The 15,891-nt window shown below is 35.3% G+C and overlaps 1 protein-coding gene across 1 annotated transcript in view; it reads right to left on the reverse strand.

The window, feature by feature from the left end:
• The window catches only part of LOC123679025 (plexin domain-containing protein 2), a 45,764-nt gene that overhangs the window by 2,469 nt on the left and 27,404 nt on the right, over positions 1-15,891 (reverse strand). The window contains exons 2-8 of the mRNA XM_045616340.1: positions 12,830-13,017; positions 5,630-5,692; positions 3,533-3,805; positions 3,321-3,452; positions 3,067-3,259; positions 2,804-3,013; positions 2,592-2,746 (exon numbers count right to left, since the gene is read on the reverse strand). Coding sequence (XP_045472296.1) covers positions 2,592-2,746; positions 2,804-3,013; positions 3,067-3,259; positions 3,321-3,452; positions 3,533-3,805; positions 5,630-5,692; positions 12,830-13,017 — 1,214 coding nt within the window. The remainder of the gene's footprint in view (positions 1-2,591; positions 2,747-2,803; positions 3,014-3,066; positions 3,260-3,320; positions 3,453-3,532; positions 3,806-5,629; positions 5,693-12,829; positions 13,018-15,891) is intronic.

Here is a 15,891-nt window from a genome sequence, read left to right on the forward strand (position 1 = left end):
TTTTGACAACCTTGAAATATAATTTCCGTAATTATTTATTCCGCTATAAATGTTTCATCATATCATGAATTTCTTAGGTAAGTAATAAGTACCATTATTATAACCATTTTTTCAGATTCGGCTAGAATGAAAAGATAGAGACTATTGAAAATCCATAAAAATGTAATTTTTAGTTATATATAACTAACTGGTTTTATCGAAGGAAATGATTTTTGAGACATAATTTTTCATTGATGTGATGAATCTTCACCGAACACAAAATTCCATCCACATCTTCCAGTTTCCTTGTAAATATCATTGAATTCAATAAAAATACCAGAAATTTGATGAACCCAAATCTTAAAAGTAAGTTGAACGCTCATTTTTGAATATTTGACCATTTTGAACAATCGAAGTATTTTTCATATAATTATATTCGCGTGTAACGCGTAGTTTCGAAGTAATTAAAAAAAAAAATTAACTGTGAAATCAAAAAATTGATTACTTTGGCTGAAATGAATATTTGATAGGTTGTCGAGTCTAAAAATTAAGGAATAAAGCAAATGGAATGATAGGTAAGGGATCTAGCCGACTTAGTTAGGCCAGATCTGGCGAATACGGTGGATGCAGAAGCAATTCGAAGCCCAATTCATGTAATTTTGCCATTGTTTTCATTGATTTGTGACGCTACGCATTGTCTTGATGAAACAGCACCCTTTTTTCTTCAAATGGGGCCGTTTTTTAACGATTTCATCCTTTAAATGACCCCCAATAACGCTATATAATAATCGCTGTTGATGGTCAGGCCGTTTTGGAGATAATCAATGAATATTATACCTTGCGCATACCAGAATACTGCTGTCATAACCTTGCCAGCTGACTGTTGTGTTTTTCCTCGCTTTGGATTAGGTTAATCGTATGCAGTCCGCTTAGCTGACTGTCTATCGGACTCCGGAGTGAAATGATGGAGCCATGTTTCATCCATTGTTACATATCGACGCAAGAATTCAGGTTTGCACTCAAACAGCTTCAAACATTACTCAGTGGTTGCTTTTGATCGATTGTGAGCTCGCGCGGCACCCATTTTGCACACAGCTTTCTCATGTATAAATATTCGTGAATGATATGATGCACACGTTCATATGCTATCTTCACAATGTCTGCTATCTCGATCAACTTCACTGTATGGTCATTCAAAATTATTTTGTGAATTTTTTTGATTTTTTCGTCGGTGACAGCCTCTTTTGGGTGTCCACTGCGTTCGCCGTCTTCGGTGCCCATTTCACCAAGTTTGAACTTAGCATACCAATCAATGATGGTTGATTTTCCTAGTGCAGACCCCGGAAACTCTTCATCAAGCCAAGATTTAGCTTGAACTGTATTTTTTCCCCTCAAAAGGCAATATTTTATCAGCACACGAAATTTTTTTTTCCTTTTTTTTTCAAACAACGAGTAGCTACATTCACAACTAATGGTCGAAACTCAGTAAAATTTTGACACGTATCGTTTGAAGGTTAGTACTAACTAAAAATCATATGGATTTAATACTAGCACCGCCATCAGACCGGGGACTTTCCAATTGGACTATTGGACTATTTTTAGATATATGTAGCTTATTATTCTGAAGGGAACTTTTTTGTCACTATAGTGTTCTGCAGTTGTTTTTCTGTGTTTATCAATTTGGCAATGATCGCAGATGAATAAAATTTATTTATTTATTTATATGAAAATGAAAAGTTAAATGGGCAACTCTGGCACGCAATGGAATAAACAAGGATAAAAAATGATTGGAAATGAATATCAGGGCTAATAAAGGCTGAAAGCTGAATTCGTTATTATTATTGAAAATATAATAAAATTTGAGAGAATAATATTTATTATTATGGCTAACGAAATTGCGATAACTCATTTATTGTATAATGAATAATACTTCGTTCAACAAATGGAATGGAAAAATCGAATTCCTTCTGATTTTTATGAAACTCATTTCCAAGGTTAGAATTATATATACGTATTATGTTTGGAAAAACATCAGTGTGCAGATATCCAAGGATGGTAAAGCTTATTATGAAAAATTAAAATCTTTTCATTTAGATCGAATTGGAAAAAATGGTAAAGGAAAAAACTGTCCCCTTTGACCTCAAAAATCTACTGTTAAAATATATGTACAAGTCAGAAGCTTACCCTATACAGGGTGTTCTATGGAACTTGAACATAAGACAGATAGATGGGACCATCTGGTACTTACTCAGCCTCAAAGGTTTGACCTATCCTCCAAGATTTTTTTAAATGCTACGCGAAGTTGAGCCTTGGAGTTTTTTTAACTTTTTTCTGAAAATATTTTTTTTTATTTGAAATGATATCTTAATGGTTGGAATGTCTTTTAAAATTGATATTTGTCGCAGGTTATTGCTAGAAAAGTTATGGAGCCTCAAATTAAAAATATTAAAATTTAAAGATCACCTTCACGTCAGATAAAAATATCCTTGGGGGTTAGGTCAAATTTTTGAAGCTGAGTAGGTAGCAGGCGATCCCACCTACCCAATGAATGAAAAGGTAAACAATTTTTTTCAAGTCAGTGAAAATAAAAAATACTATTTGAAACTACTAACTTGAAATGAGGACAATTCCTTGGTTAAACAAGTTGTACAGTCAGTAGCATCAAGGCATGTTGGTAAGGCTTTCAAGATTATCACAGTTCCATTTTTGATTTCTTCCTTTTGGAAATTAACCCTATGGTATTCATATATAGTTTTTCTTCTCAAAACTAAAATATAAGATTATTATTTCAGTGATAAGACTAATTTATAAACTTGGAACTTACAGAATAAAGTACTGTCAATTATGTAGGCATCTGACAAACCAACTTTTACTGGATGATGGTCATCTTTAATATTTTCTATGATTGAAGGCACGTTTCCATAGACGAAAATAATATCTCCATTTTTATGAAGTGTTGTCTGAAAAGTGAATTCTCCCTCTTTAGCTCTATCCTTCAATACAACTTTCTCCCACAGTACTGTGAAGGCGGTACCTATAATGTTATTTATGAAATTTACGTACAATAATTTCATCATATATACATACCGTTATCCATGAATCGAACGAAACTATTATTTGACAAACTTGTGTCAAAATTTGCCATTAGGGGGGCAATATATTGAGTAGCTGCTAACCATGCATGTACATAATCCCCTGTGTAGAGGAAACCTCCAGTAGCTATGGTAACATTTTTAATAAGATGTCCATAGAATGGAAATTCGAAGGAAAGAGTGACAGTCTGGAAATAATGAGAAAATTCAACAATTTCCAGAAAAATTCAATTCAATATGAGCACTTACCGCTGCTCTTCTGTGAGCTGAAGATAAGAGCTTATGTGTTGTAGCGTTTTCAAATTCGCTAAGATTGACCCAATAAGATCGGGCCACATGTGGATCAGTGAGCAGAGTACTGTTGTAGTAGAAGTAGCTTTCCTGCGAATATATGAAATGAAACATAGCACTTTCAAAGGATGCAATCCAACCGCTCATTGAAAAACAACAAATACACTTACAGTGATAGTCTCATTGGTGATGTTATGTTGTGCAAGAGTATTGTTTAACTCTTTATCTGTGAACTTAGATATAGAAATGTTATTGATAATATCGTCGAAATCAGGTTTTCCACTTTCATTACTGGCTATATCATGTAATAAAGGTGGATCTGTATTAGATATCACAGTGGGTTGGTCAGTTGTCGAGGGGTATTGCTTTCTTTGTCCTGTTCCATTCACACCAAGCAATCTTGATCCATTGTTTAGAAGACGTATTGGTAACTTTGTGACTGTCTAAAAAAATATATATGTTAAAATTAAACTTTATGAATTGTTAACATATACAGGGTGGCCATTTGAAAACGAAACAGACGAGATTACAGACGAAATAAAGTTTTTCGATAGAAATGCTCGGACAGGTCGATTTCTGTTTCGAGGGGGACAACTTAAGATGTAGGTTACGAACGCATAGCGCTTCAACCCTTGCTGCTACAACCCCCACCCCCAATTTTTGAATAGGGAAGATGGGGTGAGTGATACCTCAATTTAAAGGTATTTTTATATTGATTTCAGCACAGTAATTGTTTTTTCATTTTATGCATTAGTTCTTGAAATATTCATGCGTTAGTTAGTTAGGAAGGAAGCCACAGTCATGGTTGTTTTGAAGCTCAAAATGTCGATTTTTCACAAAACACTACAAGTGCCATGAAAACACCACTTCATTTTCAAATACTTAGTTCAGAATATTTCGAGAACTAATGCATAAAATGAAAAAACAATAACTGTGCTGAAATCAGTATAAAAATACCTTTCAAATGAGGTATCACTCACCCCATCTTCCCTATTCAAAATTTGGGGGTGAGGGTTGTAGTAGCAAGGGTTGAAGCGCTATGCGTCCGTAACCTACATCTTAAGTTGTCCCCCTCGAAACAGAAATCGACCTGTTCGAGCATTTCTATCGAAAAACTTTATTTCGTCTGTAATCTCGTCTGTTTAGTTTTCAAATGGCCACCCTGTATATTTCACCGAAATATGAACTAAAAGCAAGGATACTTCGTAGTTCCGCGATTTTCATCTAGAGATGGTATAAAATATTATTTTCCTGTTAATGCAATACATTTATTTATATCATTCAATACTTTCAATATTGAAATTGATTGATTTATATCTTCAATTTATTGCAATAATCTTGTGAGTTTGTACAATTCGCTGAGGGATGGAAAAACCCTTCAGTCACGTGGTTAATAAGATATCTTATGCACTTTGAAAAAATATTTGAATATCTCATCATATATTTCAACAAATAATTGACAGCAAATATTGATTTTGCAGACATATATCAATCAGCAAAGTATTATTTCTCCTCCCTAGGCAGCAAAATTATAATTCATAATGGGAATAAAACATTTCAAAATTTGTCAAACGATAATATCATTATGGAGATATACATTTCCATAGCAACCAACCATTCCAGCAATTGCGATTTCTATCAAATTTTGTTTTATCACTATAGGCAAGGACGTAGGTACCCAGAATCAGAACAGGTGGGTTTGGCAAACCATGGTTTCAAAATTTTATAAAATAACGATAAATTACCCTAATTTAATTTTTTTCAATGGTATAAGTTTTTTTTTATTACTAAAAAAAAATTCAATAAAGATTAACTTTTTGCTTCCAGGGGGGCAGCTGCTCCCCACTGTCACGGGTACGCCCATGACTACAGGAAAAATAAAAATCATGTGGGAATTGAAATAATTCGAAAATGTAATATCCTACATATATCATTATAAACAATCGGAGAAAAAATTATATGTTCAACTCGGCGGCAAAGTAGATTGACTGCCTAGTAAAACAAATCGTCAAAAATGTGTCAGATTGGAAATCATGTAGGAGTAGTGTGCTAGTACTATTGTTACATAAAGGGATGTCAATTCACTTTTAATCCCTCTAGATTAAAAGTACCATTTAAAACCCTGAAATTAGGGTTTAAAACTACTAATTTAATCCCTGAAGTGCATAAATATTTTTTTCAGCCCTAAATTAAAATTCACATAATTTCTGTGAAATTTTGTTACATTTGATACTGAATAATTAGAAAAATACATTCAATATATTTACCATATTAAGTTTAGGAGCATCGCTAGGAAATATCTTAGGGGCCTCTGTTATTTTGGTTTTATTCTGAAAAATAACAATTAATATTAAAAAATAGATTATTTGAAATGATGTTTTCTATGTCTCGATTGTCATCGATTATTTTGGAGTTTAGAAATATAACACATGTGTGGGACTACACAATATATTTTGTTTTCGTTTCGAGATGTTCTCATTTGCGCATGAGCAATGTGTATTCGAAAAGTTAGAAATTCCTTTCCAAACCCGAATACCCATTCCAAATTTCATCAAAATCAGATTAGCAGAACGCGAGACATAGAAAGTAGTAAGTTCTCCCATTCGTCTTGACATTTTAATTTTCAGATTAATGTTTATGCACATTTTCCATGGCATCCGACTCTCAAAACTTTAATTATGAACAAATACCCTGCAGAGCTATTAAGAACCTTTGGTCTTTTACAAATTACAAGAGATTAACCATTTATAAACTCCAAAATTGTGTCAAAGAAAAACTTAGCTATTAGGTGTACAACTTTGCTTCGCGTTGGCTGTAGCGGTAAGTGGTAGTCGAAAAAAAATAGATCGTAGATGTCATACAATAAACTAAGGTATTTGTAAACATAACGCCATCGAAATATTAGTCGATTTGTGTCTGCATTATAAAGTTATTATCGATCAAACATGTCAGCTTACGAGCCAAATTCTTGTCATTTACGGGAGGTTTCAATTTTCTGCTTTAATATGAAGAAATCTGCAGTTGATGCTCATCGAATGCTCTCAAATACATATGTTGGGCCGGTCGCTATTATTGACAGAACATGCCGAGAGTGGCTTCAACGCTTCAAGAATGGTGATTTTAACGTCGAAGACAAGCATGGCGGTGGAAGAGAGAAGGTTTTCGAAGATGCAGAATTGGAGGCATTACTTGATTAACTGATTAAGACTCGTGTCAAACGCATCAAAAAGCCTGAAAGATATACGGATCATACCCAATGATATACTGAAAACGTTAACAAGATCAACATTACTGACAGACGAATAACACGAAGAGAAATAAATTGATCTAACCCCAAAGTGATGCTTCCACAATGGACAAATTTAGAAATTACATCGGAAGTGTCGTACTGGCCTGTCGCGAAGTCAAAAAAATAAAAGAATGAAGGGAAAATAGGTAGTATTATATGTACTCATAAATGTTTCATAAAAAAACATCTCTGGTAACAAAAAAAAAAAACAATAAAACATATAAAAATAGAAAAAACTTTGTTAACAGGGTGTTCCATTATAAACTGGACAAACATATACGTAAAGTCGTCTAGGTCAGACCGGGAAAATAATTTTAGCCTTATGACATATACCTCGTTTAAGAAGCATACACGAGATACAGAGAAGCAATAATCGAGATCTCTCAATAGTAAATAGTCTGACAACTTCGACAATACACCAAGAATTTCTTCGAAAGATATCTAGAATATTATACAAGAAATGTTTTGTTTAAATTTTGTAATAATCCTTTGGTTTTGAGACTCCGATCCGGTTCCTTCCTGAAAAATTCTCGTTCTAAAACATTGCACAATCTGTACTGAGGTAATTTTTAAGCTATTTTGGCTGCTTCAGTGGATATTTATGAGTGGCGACAGTGCATCACCTCTGAATTTTTCATTAGAATTATTTTCCTTATTTTTGTCCACATTGAATTTCTACTCACTACTTTGAATGTTTACATATGTATTGACCGGTCTTAGCATCATTGGCGTGCGGCGAGATAATGATTTTTTATTAAAATATTCACTAGATCGGATACAAATTTCAGATGTGGGTTCCGTATAGTATTGAGAGTTATAATTAGCTCGAAGTTCAAATTTGCTGACGGGGAACAATTCGTGGATAGTGTTGTTCCTGGCCCTCTATGGCTTTTTATTGATATTCTCCAACTGAAGCACTGGAAAACTAAATTGTGTCTTCTTTCGGCCATAACTCCAGAACACCTGAAGCTATCGCTTTGCGACTTTTTGGTTTTTTCATCCAAATTTGATAGGATTTCTGTTTCTGTCAGAACTTAAAGACATAATTTGGTTTTTTGCAGTGCATCAGTTGAAGAATATCTTCTTTCGGCCATAACTTCAGAACGCCTTAAACTATCGCTTTGCGACCTTTAGGTTTTTTCATGCATATTTAATGGAATTTCTGTTTCTGTTAAGAAAATTCTATCATAACATTTGAAATTTCGGAGTAAAATAAACAAAACAATGAAATTCTGACTTAGCGCCCCCTATCGAAAGCAGCAAAAATAAATTTATCATGAGTATATTTTGTCCTCAATCAACAAGATATTATCTTTCAGATATTATCTTTATGTTGACATGTCCTATACATTATAATATGTATTGGAGGATTGATAAAGATTGAATTGAATTGACGAGAGCTAATTTGCTCAAAAATGATGAGCCAAACTGAAGTTACAGGCATTTCAATCGGTCAGATTTCTCCCTTTCACCTACCACTATTTGATGTCGTAAAATCTAAAAAGACAATTCAAAAAGATAGAGAATTTTCCAAGGATTGCAGTGATGATATTTTTTCTTCAACTTCATATGAAACATTTTCGAGTAAAATTCATTTTTCTACTCGACGGTAGCTATTACGCCCCCTAGCGGTAGAGGTATGACCTTCAAAACTATTTCCAGTGTGTTTTCTTGTACACTATAGTGATAAAAATTTTTACCGCAAGTCTCTACGATGAGTGGATCCTGAGATATAGCCGATTACCTCGCTTATTTGCCCACCCTGTACAGTAATTGTTCTTGATCCAGTCTTAGAAGTATTTGCTCTTACTCAATTCTGCTATACCGATATTATTCCGGTTCTTATTACATTCGGTTGATCGCCTGCTTATTTAGTCAGGACATTTAAATCTTTTGGAATAAGCTGGATCATATATTATAATATCTCCTTTGAACACAACCAATTTTGTCATATGTACGGGTTCGAATGCAAATTCCCTCGTCTGGTTCTCGAGGTTCGTCTCTTGAGGATTTCATTGCTCATCATCGCCCCCTGGTTGTCAATTTACAGGGCCAGCCTTCAACTTTCTGGTCTCCAAACAGAGAATCCAATATATATGTGGCGCAGTGTGACCAGATTTAGTAGAAATCTACTTTTTTAGTAGATTTTTCGCATTTTCATGGAGTTTTTAGTAGAAAGAAATCCTTTGGTAGATTTTGGTAGTTTTAAATAATATAACCGAGACGATTGGGAATATGGAAATTCGGATGTCTAGACTGTTTCTATGAATCAATTCATTGTTCATTCTCATTGAGGTTCTACGTTCTACGTCTTTCTAGACTAGAAGAACGTACCTACTTAAACATAATAAAATCATAAAACTTCTTTGGTGGCGGTCGGCTGAGAATAAATACGAAGAATGATGGAATATCCGAAGGGTGCCTCATTGAAAACAGATGGTGTGTAAACTTCCGTTGAAAATATACCATTATCTCACATTTGGTATTCTATTTAGTGGAAAAAAATATGTCTAACTGGAATTTCATCGACAAATTTGGGTGGCTGCATATTTCAGATTTCGAATGCCAAATGCAAGAGTCATTCAAATTTTGAAATAAATTCTTGTTTCATTTTCGAATCTGAACGCATCTGTACTGTATATCCTATTTATGAAGTAAAATTTAACCATAAGAGACATTAGAATAAAGTGTATTCTGAATAATGTTGAAATCTAATGCAGCGCCATCTGTGAAATTTTGTCAAAAAATATGTAAGTAGATTTTTAGTAGATTTCTGAACGGTGTTGATAGATTTTTAGTAGATTTCTGCGGCAAGTTTAGTAGATTCACTATATTTAAATCTGGTCACGCTGATGTGGCGTCTTCTCTTGTGGATTGTATTGGGCGCTGGCGCGTGCACGACTATCTTGATGTCGGTGACTATCGTCTCATATTGAACCCAGCGTCTCTTGCCTCCACGCCATCTGTTGTATTTGCATACTCGCGGTCTCTATTTCTTACCATCCTCTTCCAGGGAATTGGAAAACATGGCCACTACCATCAATTCGGCCCTTATGACTCCGATCTAATTTCCTTCCCTGTTTCGACTCGTGCTTGGTTCGGGTGTGTTCGTGGATGGGGGAACTTTCGTCAATGAGATCGGAGATTAATCGTAACTGCAGAATCATCCAGACAGCCAAGGCTCACAGACAACTTCTGTCATCCTCTGAATTTTTTCCCCAGTTTGAATCTTCGAGAAACTTGCATACCAATATGACAACTGTTCTAAATTTCCCAGGTCTGAAATGGATAGGTTTCCCTGGAGTGTATCCTACAGTATCACTTCTGAGAAGTTACCTAGGCCTTTGGTTTTTTACTTTGTATGACGCTACTTCCATCGAGGACATTCCAGAGTAGGTCGATGTGTCATTTAGGACCGACTCTTCCCTCCGAAGGTGCCCTGCTGGGCACCCATCGGAGCATGCTGGCGTGCGTCGAGATTCCTTGTCTGCTACTACTCCTATACAACTGTTGCCTTCTGTTCGGCAATTTTCCCAATATTTGTATTGACGCGACTGTCTGCCTACTCCTAAAGTCTTCACTTCAGACAATCTCTGGTGGCTTAGTAAGTGTCTTCCGGCATGCTCGAGATGTTGGGGTTTCTTTGGACCAGCTATGACTTTTGTGTAGTTACCTCGCCAATCGGCACGCCATCTTTTCTCGCCACTCCTTTTCTCATTTTGGATCCCTCATCGTGTGAACTTGACTTTAACGAGCATTTTCTGCTGCTCGGTAGAAAACCTGACCTTGCCATCGGCTATGTGGACGACCTTGCTCTTGTTGTCAGCGTCAATAGCCGGCGCTCACTTGAAATCGCCCTTCAGGGCCATATTAATATCACGCTGGAGTGGTTCTGGAGTAATACAATGGGATCTTCATATTCTTGAGTCCGTTACCGTTACGTTGAGGAGATCTTTCGACTTGAGCCGTCGCGTCCTAACACCTACCTCTGGTTATTTTCGATGGGCCTGACAGCAGTGGTACCTTGACGTGATTGTGGTGTATGCATCTTCGACTGGATCCCTGCCGTCAACTTTGTCTCTGAAAACTTTTAGTTCCGACCAAGTTTCCCTTTGGCATATTTCATTTCTGTCCACGTTCCTTTTAATGGCAATTTATGCAGGATGGGTCTTGTCGATAATGAAATCTGTCCCAGTGGTCGACTTCAGTTGAGCGATTACATTCTCAAATAGTGTCCTCTATTTCATGATCTGATGATCATCTCCGTTATTGCTGTACTCGAGTCTCCGGATATCAGATTGACCGAGTTTTGTTCAGATCGTAACAACTTTGGTGCTCTATGTTCTTTTGGTGCGGATTCCAACTGATTAGTGGCACGCAGGTTGATTTAGGGTTTCTTCTAAACAGCAATGATGAATAATGTGCCTTATTGATGGTGAAAGTATTTCTTCTGAACCAAAATTGTACTGTCAGCTTTTCATTCATGGTTCATGTTGCTATTAATATCCAATTTATAGGTAGGCTCTTATACCAGCTTTTAGCTGTTTAAGGGTCAGGAATAAATAAAATAAAATACGCCGACGCGTCCTTCCAGAGATAAGAATTTTCGAGATTTAAGGGTTGAAAAAACTTACCCTGTATCTCTAGGGAAGTCAATCATTTTTTCACAGTTTATTCACATCGCTAATAGTAATCTACATTCCAAATATGGTTATGCTCAGACGCGTATTTACGAAGATATGAATTTTCGATATTTAAGGGTTGAAAAAACTACCCCTGGATCCATAGGGAAGTCGGTCATCATCTCCCAGTTTATTCACATCGCTAATAGTAATCTACATGCCGAATATGGTTATGCTCCGACGCGTACTTCCGGAGATATGAATTTTTCAAATTAGACGCATGATAATTTTAATAAAAACGTTGCTAAAATATCCTGAGGTCTAAAGGAAATTAATATTTCCTCCAACTTATACTCTCAATAGTATACGGAACCCACTTCCCAAATTTATATCCGATCTAGTGAATATTTCCATGAGATATCGTTATTTTGCCTCACGCCACTGGTCACAGTCTGCTGGAAACGATCTGCTAAGTTCACACTGGTGGAAAAACTATTCCTGGAGCCCAAGGGCAGTTAATCATTTTTTTAATGTTCATTTACTTTTCTGAGATATGAATTTTCGAGATTAACCGGGTTGAAAAAAGTAGTCCTAGATCCTAAGGAAAATTAATCTATTAAGATAATTTCCGAGATATGAATTTTACTTCTATTAGAAGAGAAATTTTCCGTTCAACAAGTTCCATCATCTGGTTCAAATCGTTATACTTTCTGGAGATGAAAAGTGTGAAGTTTATTTCCATCATCTGGTTCAAATCGTTATACTTTCTGCAGATGAAAAGTGTGAAGTTTATTTTTTTTTAATTTACACGTCCAGGGCATGATCAATCCTTCTGGTGCTATTTTCTGGACGTCTCTATCACCTCAGAGAAAAATCTGTCAAAATATCAAGAGATACAAATATTCATTCAGTGAAGCAAGAAATGTTTCCATTCAATGTACGATTTATCTGAGAAGTAGAGTTTTGCAATTGCACTCAATTTTTCGACGAAATTATCGATAAAAAACGCGCGGTACACTAAATCTACTGATCCCCATTAAATTTTCTGCTCCTTCCAAAGTGCCCTCCAAAAAAAAAAAAAGAAATCCATTTCGATATCAAGGCGATAAAGTTCCAACTTGAAATTCATACAGAATGTACATATCACCATAAGGAATCTACATCATAAGTAGGTGAAAATTATTCTCGAAATACATCCCAAAAACAAATCAATTGATTAGATATTCTGTATGAATTTCAAGTTTGCTATTTAAATTAATTTTGTTGTTGTTTGGTTACTTTTTTACTTCTTTATTTACGACCGTAAGGTTTGTCATTTATGATATGAATTCTGTATTATTTAAATCCGACAGAATAATTCATTTATAAAATGAAATTATTTCGATAAATCATTTCAATCTGATAACCAATTTTGCGACGCTACTGATTGTTCGGAAATACTTGGAAACCAGCTGCTAGATTTTGGCTGCTAAATCTCATCGATTATTTTTGGAGATACATAATAGGTTTTATTCTAGAATAACGTTATATTTCAGTAATTGCAGGGTTGTACTCACCAATTTGATATCGGGGACATCAGAATCGTGCAAATGTGTTTTAATATCAATCGCTGTGTTGAGTACAGGCTGTCCTTGCTTATTATCGGAAGTTTGTCTTTTTTGTAGATGATGAATTTTACTATGCAAGAATTTGAATGAAACATCGGATGAGAGATTTTCTGGTTGTGTTTCGTAAAAGTAAGTACCTAAAACAGACAAAAATTATGCTGATTATATGATAATAAATAGAATAATAATTGAGTTTGATTTTTGACTATACATAGAATGCTGGATTATACACATTGCCGGTAATTTTCTGGTCACCTTAATATTATCGAGTATAATTCACTGGAATATGTCACAAATGAAAAGATTTTGTTTTTTTTTTAATATACAGGTTGTTCCATTGGTGAACGAAAAAAGTTGACACCGATGTGTTTCTAGACACTCCATTTATTGGGTCTGACTGCCTTGGTTACCGAAATACAGGGTGATTCATGAACTTTGCTTTCGTAGTCATATCAAGCGAACCACCCAGTATATTTTCTTTATATTTGGCACAAATCTTTCTTATTCAAAGCTCAAATGAATCCCTTTTAGATCACAAGAATAATACAGGTCAGGATTAACAATAAAATTATGAAACGATTGTATCCTTGAAACAACACTCTGTTTATAGAAGATCCGTTTGTAGATCTGAAAAGAGCACGAAGAACTGAATGAAAACGAGTAATTAAAATTTCCGCGCAGACAATTTTGCTGCACCATTTTTTAACTTGAAAGTGAGGTTTTCGAGAAATTGGATATCAAAAAGTGGTTATATTACCTATAAGTCACTTTTAATAATGAATTATTGAAACTATCGATCTCCTCGTTATTTTAAAATAACTGTTATTGAATACATAAGCTTTCATTTTTTATATATAGCAAACATTGACAAAACTGTACTTTCTGTGCTATCTACAACCTCTCAACCTGAACCCACAGAAATATTATCAAAATAGCTACAACATAAACAATGCGATTTCCAGACTCCAGATTCACCTACTGTAATCTTCGTTCTACATGCGTGATGATCTGCCTTCTGGCCCTATGTTTCAATATGCGCATTCTCATTAGAAAGAGTGTCTCTTGTCAATTCCGTCCGAATTTTGGAAAGCGGATCTAACAATAATTATTGACATAATAAATGAAATACCAGATCACCAGTTTGGGTTCCACCTACAATTCAGCAATTCCACATGTTTTTACGTTATTTTAGGTTTTGAAACTATTACTTTTCGAGTTCTGATCTGATTTACGTACACGCGTAAAGATATTTTGTATCAAAATAACAAAATGAAAAAAATGCCATGTTCTTCAGAAAGCCTAGAGATATTGTCTGAGGTATCAATTTCTGAGGTCTGCTTTTCCTTGTTCAAGTCGTTATCTTCTAAGTTATCTATATCCTTTCGTAGGTTTTTATATCAGTTATTAGCTGGCTGGTTACTTCATTAGACAAAAACGATGATTTTGAATTAACTTTTATTCAACGAAAATTACTTTATGCGGCGTACTCTTGGTTCCGTCATGATAGGCTAATATGATTTTGTAATTGTAGGTATTAAAGACCTTCTGAGCATTTTGAGGATTTTTCATCCACGTCATCAAAATATTTTGTAGAGCTTGTTTGGCGCATTCAATATTGTCTTGTAATTTGTGATTGTGTGTGGTTTGCCATGTAGCGTCTTTATGACAGACCACTTCTTCTTTCTCTTGTTTATAAGACATGATCATGTTTATAACTGCCTTTCAGACTTGTTTATGTATTCCATCTTGGTTGTGAAGCTGGTAACCAGCTTTCATACCATCTTTTAGGTAGTATGCCAGGAGGTTTTTTCGAGTTGGGGTTTGGATCTTTAGCCTTTCTTGTCCATCTATTCACACTCATTCTGTCCATGTGGTCTCTCCGACACCGTCTCCTCATTCTATATCTAGAGCTCTTCTCTTATGGTCTCGTTCCTAATCTTATGTCTTAGACATCATGCTCTAACGCTGTTGACAAGCTCGTGCCCATTATTGGATTATAGAATTGATGGTGCACCAAATATGCAAAATATGTGAAAGATTCATTTAATTCATGCGATTACCAGTATCAAAGTGAATGGTATGCAACACGTCGAACAGATCTGAAATTTTCATATACATAGTATAAAATACTATTGCTGCCAATAGGCAAATATCACATCTTTTAACCGTCGATAACAATGTTGTACGCTTAGCGGCGAGCTTTGCTGATCTTACTTCTTTAGATATTTCATCATATATCAGTTTGTTTTGATGTCAGTTAAGCGCAAAACCTACTTCAAACTTCGTTTTAAAGGTTATTAGATTTTGCGACGGCCCCAATATGTCAACGAATTTTTGAACAAGCGCCAAGCCATCACCATGAAAAATATTAGGCCAATTGAAAAGTCCCCGATCTGATGCACAAGATGAATGTGTACATCATATAATTTACGAATATTTGTAGATGAGAAAGCTGTTTGCAAAATGGGTGCTGCGCGAGCTCACAATCGATCAGAAGCAACAACGTGTTAATGCTTCTGAGCACTGTTTGAAGCTATTTAAGTGCAATAAACCTGAATTTTCGTTTCGATGTGTGACAATGGATGAAACTTGGCTCCATCATTCTAATCGACAGTCAACTGAGTGGACTGCACACGATGAACCAAATCCAAAGCGAGGAAAAACACAACAGTCAGCTGGCAAGGTTATTGTATCAGTATTCTGGGATGCGCAAGGTATAATATTCATTGATTACCTCCAAAAAGGCCAGACAATCAACAGCGATGATAATATATCATTATTGGATCGTTTAACAGATGAAATCGTTAAAAACGGCCCCATTTGAAGAAAAAAATGTGCTGTTCCATCAAGACAATGCGCCGTGTCACAAATCAATGAAAACAATGGCAGAATTGCATGAATTGAGCTTCGAACTTCTTCTCTGTTATCTGTGGCTTCGAATTGCTTCTGCATCAACCGTATTCGCCAGATCTGGGCCTCAGTGACTTTTTCCTGTTCTTAGACCTCAAAGA

Source organism: Harmonia axyridis, chromosome 4, assembly GCF_914767665.1.
Source record: "Harmonia axyridis chromosome 4, icHarAxyr1.1, whole genome shotgun sequence".
In the NCBI taxonomy this organism is placed as follows: domain Eukaryota; kingdom Metazoa; phylum Arthropoda; class Insecta; order Coleoptera; family Coccinellidae; genus Harmonia; species Harmonia axyridis.